This window comes from Corythoichthys intestinalis, chromosome 19 (assembly GCF_030265065.1).
Source record: "Corythoichthys intestinalis isolate RoL2023-P3 chromosome 19, ASM3026506v1, whole genome shotgun sequence".
Classification (NCBI taxonomy): Eukaryota; Metazoa; Chordata; class Actinopteri; order Syngnathiformes; family Syngnathidae; genus Corythoichthys; species Corythoichthys intestinalis.
This window is the reverse complement of record NC_080413.1, coordinates 2,063,471-2,071,050: the sequence shown is the minus strand read 5'-3', so window position 1 is coordinate 2,071,050 and position 7,580 is coordinate 2,063,471. Positions and strand designations below refer to the sequence as shown.

The 7,580-nt window shown below is 38.0% G+C and overlaps 1 protein-coding gene across 1 annotated transcript; it reads right to left on the bottom strand.

Annotated features, from left to right (window-relative positions):
• Positions 1-248: 248 nt before the first annotated feature.
• LOC130907609 (mitoregulin-like) lies at positions 249-4,917 on the bottom strand. The gene is made up of 2 exons (XM_057822901.1): positions 4,691-4,917; positions 249-3,222 (listed from the first exon to the last, which is right to left on the bottom strand). Exon 1 carries the CDS (start codon positions 4,862-4,864, stop codon positions 4,694-4,696), a length of 171 nt encoding a protein of 56 aa, XP_057678884.1. The 5' UTR covers positions 4,865-4,917; the 3' UTR covers positions 249-3,222; positions 4,691-4,693.
• Positions 4,918-7,580: the final 2,663 nt, after the last annotated feature.

Below are 7,580 nucleotides of genomic sequence, written 5' to 3'. Positions count from 1 at the left end.
TTCCTCAAGGCAAAGAAGATCAATATCCTCCAGGACTGGCCAGCCCAGTCACCAGACATGAACATCATTGAGCATGTCTGGGGTAGGATGAAAGAGGAAGCATGGTAGACGAAACCCAAGAATGTCAATGAACTCTGGGAAGCATGCAAGATGCTTTCTTTGATGTTCCTGATGACTTCATCAATAAATTGTAAGAATCCTTGCCGAAGCCCGTGGAAGTCATACAAAATATTCAATTTGGATCTCACAGCACCACTACTTCATTCGCTTATGGTATGTAACATATTTTTGTATTTGAAGTACATTTTTTGTTCAATTTTCACACTACATTCTATAGCCGACAAAACTTTTGCCTTGCCAAAATTTGACCTTTCGGTATTCATTAAATAATAAATCTTTTTTCAGTGAAACAAATATATTTTTGTGCATTCAACATCATTTGGGGGGGTCTTAGCTTTCATATGAGCCATTTCTGAAAGCAATTGAATCATTAAAAGTCAGGTTACTAGCAATTGTTTCTACAAAATGGATAAGCGACAAGACTTTTGTCAGGGACCGTAAAATAAGCGTAAAGTATTTGAATGAGTAGCTGCAGTCTGTGAACGTTTTCACACGTGCAAACATTGCCACCCAGTGTCAAAATGGCCTCACTGCAATTCTGCTCCAATGGTGAATAGTAAATGTTTCTCGTCCAAACAGTGGTGGATGAAGTACTCACTCTTTTTTTTTTTTTTTTTTTTTTTTTTACTTTTGTAAAAGTACAGATATATGGGCAAAAAATTACTGTAATTTTCGGACTATAAGCCGTCACCCACCAAATTTAACACGAAAACGGCATTTGTTCATCGATAAACTGCACTGGACTATAAGCCGCAACTGTCTTTACTGTATTCTGGGATATTTACGCCAAAAGATATTAACCGGTGTTCTGCCAAAATGTCCTACAAGAGGCGAATTTCACACCCAAAGTACTACCGTGCGCTTTTAATTTGTTTAGATGCATGCAGGCAGAATGTACAAAAAAAAATGCCTTCAGAAAATATTGTAGTTATATCAAATAAGGACGGTTTAAATACGCTACGTGACCAATGCGGCCAACAGATCAACACTCTGCTTTAAAGCTACCACAAGAAAACACAATGTTACAAAGTATGAGAGGGGAAAAACATGGAAAAAGTATTTTGGAGGCAATGAAAATGTAAAAAAAAAGTCTCATAAAGATGGATTTTTTTTTTGTCTTTCCAGCACGGACTTAACGGCATCGTCCCCTGCACTAGTGGTCCCGATCTTTCTGCTCGGTCGTCCAGCGCCTGGCATCCTGGGCGTCCTCCCGGTTGTCCTGCTCGGTCGTCTGCCACCTGGCATCCTGGACACCCATTCAGTCGTCTTTCGCCGGCCGTTCGTTCCGGCGAATCGGGTTGGGTGTCTTACCAAATGCGCTACTGCCCTCCAGAGCCCAGTTTTATTGCTTTAAACTGGGTTTTCAGCTTTGTGCTTTGGAGCTAAGTTGAATCAGAGCTTAGATGTCTCTTGTTAAAAAAACATAAAAGACGTATAAATAAGTTTTTGGGACACTGAAACAATTAAAAAATAGAACGTATTTATATCTTTTTGGGAGCAAATGAGTTAACAGCGGAAAAAACAAGTCTGAAAAAGCAGTTTTCTGCTTTTGCACCCCTCTTTAAGATGAACTGCTGTATTTTAAGCTAAAATAATATGTTTATATGCTGCCAAAGCAGATTCATGGTGCATTAAGTCCCCAAACTATTTTTAATTAGTCAGTTTTACTCTGGAGACCCCCGTTTACAGACAAAGCGTAACCACTTTTGTTTGAACCCAGCCAGAAAAAGAATTATATTTTTCAAAATGTCAGTTTTAGCTTAGAATCATTGATGTCTAATATTTAGTTAAAAAGACACTTTTAAATTTTAAAATAATTTTGTCACAATGAAAAAAATAGTGTTTGTAAATAAGTCATGGATATCTACCTCATAACTATTGCTTAATTGTATTTTTTTGTTACTGTCGCATTCCCCCGATATTTGAGATGAATAATAATCAATCCAAACAAAGAAAAATTGAGAAAAAAATGCTTAAAAAGGTAAATACTTGAAAAACAAAATCTGGACCCCTCCTTGATGTCTGCGATTTCTGCATCGCGACCCTTGTTATATTACCGTGTTTCACCCATAAAATCCCCCAAAAATCTGTTTGTGGCCATTCACAGCTGTGTCTTTAAACTCGGTGATACATGCTACATGAGTTTTTGGATCGAAAAGAGGTAAGTACGCGATAATATCTCGTTAAAATCATGGAGTCTTTAATTACGCTCTCGCGTGCTCTCACCTCCAGTTAGGGTTTTGCTGTTTAAAAATGCCCTCCTGTTCAAAATTTTTCTTCCCACAGAAAAATTGATATTTTAAGCTTTCCAATGACGTAGCACACATGCATATGGGACAATTTTCAAAATTTGGCCGAACTGGGGGTCTCAGAGCGGAACTTCAAGTCGCCTTAGTGTTTTCTGCCATATACATTTAATCCCCAAAAGATAAATATGCTATTGTTTTATCGATTTATTTTTAACAACAAAAAAATAATCTACCAAAACACTTCTTACCCCTCCCCAACACAACGGGGTGCTGCAGCACCCTCAACACCCCACTCTCCGTGCCACTGTCTATCACTATCATTGCAGTGAACATATATGGAAAAAGACCCAATCTGCCTTGGTGGCGGCCGAATAAAGCTGCAGCGAAAGCTTTTATGGGCTAAATGAAAAGTAGCGGCGCACGGGAGGGAGCGCTTTTAGCCGAACGCCACTTGTCTGCTTCAGAGTGCCGCTTTTATCCATAGCGTCTTGAGTGCCTCCATTCAGCACGTAGCGGGGAAGCTCAACTTTGACCTTCACAGTGGAGGACCATAAGGGGTAGGAACTGCTGTTTTTTTCTCTCCCTCAAAAAAATGAACCTGGATAGCAAAACATTTTTTTACTCAAAAAATGAACATGTATAGGAAACAAAAACAGAAATGACCATGAATAATGGACAATTGTTGTTTTGAGGGATGAGTTTCCGTGCTAGTCTTGTCCATCCATATTTGCAGTTCAGACGATTGGAATGAGTGTGTCCACGATTGAAATGTGAACTTTCTTGTTCTTCCTTTTACGCCGGCAAATGAGGACCAGTCCGCCTTTCCATTTTTGGAAAGCTGCACACAGTCAACCTGAAAAACAGAATTGCTCCAATTATACAGATTTTCGGGCGTCAATTTGTTGGAAAAGTGTCCCTAATGTTTACCTTGCTCTAAAGGTTAAGGGATTAAAAAAGTAAATACATCAAGATGTTTTGGTCAAATTCATGTAAAAAAAAAATTTTTTTTAAACAAAAACGTGTGACTGTATAATACTGTTGTTTTACAGTATTTGGTGCAAAACCAAACAAAAAAAAGACAATGCATAGTTAGGTTGGGTTTTTTTTTGCCTCAAACATGTCAAAACTAGGGCTGTCAAAATTAACGCGTTAACGGGCGGTAATTCATTTTTTTAATTCATCACGTTAAAATATTTGACGCAATCAACGCACATGCCTCGCTCAAACAGACTAAAATGACAGTACAGTGTAATGTCCGCTTGTTACTTGTTTTTTGGTGTTTGGCGCCCTCTGCTGGCCTTGGGGTCCAACTGATTTTATGGGTTAGTACCATGAGTGAGCATGGTGTAATTATTGACATCAACAATGGCGAGCTACTGGGATATTTTTTTGACTGAAAATTTAGCAAATTTTAATAAAACTAAAACATTAAGAGGGGTTTTAATATAAAATTTCTATAACTTGTACTAAAATTTATCTTTTAAGAACGACAAGTCTTTCTATCCATGGATTGCTCTCAGAGAATGTTAATAATGTTAATGCCATCTTGTCAATTTATTGTTATAATAAACAAATACAGTTCTTATGTACCGTATGTTGATTGTATATATTCGTCTTGTGTCTTATCTTTCCATTCCAAATATAATTTACAGAAAAATATGGCATATTTTATATATGGTTTGAATTGCGATTAATTACGATTAATTTTTAAGCTGTAATTAACTTGATTAAAAATTTTAATCGTTTCACAGCCCTAGTCAAAACAAACAAACAAACAAAAAAAACACGACCAAGTTTAGCAAGCTGTCCGGAAAAAAAGGGTGTTTTTTTTAACAGCTATTTTACAAAATAAGGACGTTTCTCAAAAGTTTTGAGACTCTCGTTAAATTTAATGGGGAAAAATCTCAAAACCCTAGACAGCTGGCATGTTTGTATTTTGACTCCTTTATTTTAAAAAAATAAAAGACCAATTATAGTAAGGCAGTTTTTACACACATTAAAAACGACCAGTTATAAATACGAAGGAACAAAAACATTCGCACTAAAATTCCTTACTATTACCGGTCGTTTTAACGTATGTAAAAATGTCTTGATATATTAATTAGTCTTTTATTTTTTTAAATAAAGGAGTCAAAACACAAACATGACAGCTGTCTTAAGTTTTGAGACTTTACACCATTCAGTTAAAAAGTCTCGAAACTTTTGACCAAGGTCATTATTTTGTAAAATAGGTCTTACATTTAATTCATTCCATGTATCTGACAGGCTGGATGAAACTCGATGAGCTATTTTGGCGCTAAGGTCGTCCACGCACTAGTTACCTTTCAGGATAAGTCGAGTTTCTTCTGCGTCTCCGTCAGTTTGTCTTGTAGCCTCTTCTTTCGCCAGTCGAGAAATCTCCGTCGCATTCGGTTTGCCTGCCAGCCGGCTGCAAAACCCGCCAGGAAGGACACCACGACGGCCGCCTGCACTGACCTCTCGGAAAAGTCTGCCATGTTCGCTCCAAGCCGGCCGACAACCAGGAAGACAAGTGACAGCTACAGGTCTCGCGAGATTTCCGTTCCTCCAAATGCGGAAGCGCGCGCATTACTGTACGCGTCTTGAAGCTTTTTATTTTATTTTATTTTTTTTAAGTTAAACCATTTATAGTGCTTTTTTTTTTTTTTTTAAATCCCACATAGCGGATTTCAAGTTTGTTTTCAGATTTTGAACTTGGCTAAATGACATAAAACTTGTGATCATTACGAAATCTGAATGTCAAAAATTTGATGTTATTTTCTGCGTCCTTTATGGTATAGACCTTACCCACGTGACGTCACAACTCCGCTCTCCTGAATGGTACCGCCCAATTGTCCGTCAAAACATAGTGTTAACCTGTTACGGCTACGTACATTCCTCCTATTTACGGCGTGTTTTTCTGCTCCTTAACATTAATAATCAAAATGGTGAAGGCGTGTGTGGCTGTTGGTTGCACTAACAGAGAAGATGGAAGGAGAGACTTGAAGTTTTACCGTATTCCGAGGGATCCAAAGAGGAGAGCGAAATGGACGGCTGCAATTCGACGTGAAAACTGGGCACCAAGAAATCACCACAGACTATGTAGTAGTCATTTTATATCCGGTAAGATGCATTTAAGATATACTTAGAGGGTTTTGGGCTGACAAATAACCACAATTAAGATCATTGCTAGGCTAATCACCGACAACATACACGTATGTATGTAGTGAGAGGGCTATCGCTAAACCATATAAACATTAAAAGCCTTAACTCCATTGACAAACGACATGAAATACATTAGACTTGACAGTGGATGTTAGCAATAACAAAAGATTTTGAATTGAAAATTTCGTAACTCACCTTTCCAAGCACAAGATAGATTCCTGCCGAATTTTCGTGGACGAGGACCTGTTTCACCCAACCAGCAACGAAGTATTTATAAGCCTCCAATCTCTTGAAGTTTTTCAAATTTTCGTGAGAATAGGCTGATTTTGTGTGGACAAGATAATTGTAAATATCAGCGTAGCAGATGTCAGGCAGACAGGGCGAAGACAGTGGGTCGAAAAACATCGATTTGGGCATCAAATATGGATCTGGCGACTGTATAGAACGAAGCTTTTCCACATAACGCCTTTTATGCAACACATCCAGTGAGTTTACGGCATCAGAAAGCACCGGGTCTTCCATGAAATGCATTTTAAATTCCTCGATCAATTGAAACCAATGCTAATACAGAGACAAAATGACGGACAAGTGGGCGGAACCATACAGCGAGCACGTGGTTTTGTGACGTCGGTGGGTAGGGTCTATACTGGGGACGGGTTTCAATAAGCTTCGGCTTCTCCCGTCAGCCCTTTTCTTTTCGGGTTGAATTATTTGTAAACACATATAAATGCTGTATGTTTGTTTAGATTTGTCATGCCTGAAGGGAAAATAAATAAATAAAATAGAAAGAAATAAATAAATGAATAAATAAATTACTGGTCACATTCAATTACTGGTCACGTGACGAATATTTGTTTGTTTTTTTAACACTTGTTACAACACACCAGGGCCATATAAAGAGGGTTGCGACACTCCCGTAGGGATCCATTATACCAGGGGTCCCCAAACTACGGCACGCGGGCCGGTTACGACCCGCCTCCACATTTGGTCCGACCCCTGAACAATACCAGAGAGCATTTTGTTGTTGTTTTTTCTCAACAGTGTTATTTATTTCCTGGTCTTTTTCTGTGAAGAACTCAGAGAGGGTTATTTGGTTATTATCTATTTAATTAATAGTGTTATTTAGGGCTGTCAACATACCGTATTTTTCGGACTATAAGTCGTACCTGAGTATAAGTCGCACCAGCCATAAAATGCTCAACGAAGAGGAAAAAAACATGGCGGAAAACACTGACAAGGCTGAAAAAGCAGTTTCTGCTCTTGCACCCCTCTTTAAAATAAACTAAGCCAAAAGAACTGTTGTTTCATAGAACAATATTTCACTTTATAAAGGTAAATATATGAAAAAGAAAATATCGACCACTCCTTGATGTCTGCGATTTCTGCATCGCGACCCTTGTGATATGAATATGTTTCACCCATAAAACTCCCAAAAAATCCAGCTGTGGCCATTCACAGCTGTGTCTTGACACTCAGTGATACATGCTACATGGAGTTTTTGGATCGAAACGAGGTAAGTACGCCATAATATCTCGTTAAAGTCATGGCTTCTGTAATTCTGCTCTTGCGTGCTCTCACCTCCATTTACGTTTTTTTTGTTTAAAAATGCCCTCTTGTTCAAAATTTTTCTTCCCCCAGAAAATGGGGATTTTAAGCTTTCCAATGATTTATCACACATACATATAGGACAATTTTGAGTTTGGCCAAATTCTCAGAGCGGAACTTCAAGTCACCTGAGTGTTTTCCGCCATATATAATTCGCACTGGAGTATAAGTTGCATTTTTGGGAGAAATTGACTTGATAAAATCCAACACATAGAACAGATGTCATCTTAAAAGGCAATTTGAAATTAAAATACGAACGTGGCCGGTATGTTAACGTAACATAGCTATTATGTTATTCAAATAACTACAGCATAAAGAACATGCTAACAAATTTACCAAACCATCAGTGTCACTCCAAAACACCAAAATAACATGTGAAATGATATATTGTGTTAATAATTTCCCACATAAGTCGCTCCAGAGTAGGCCTGAACGATATTGGAA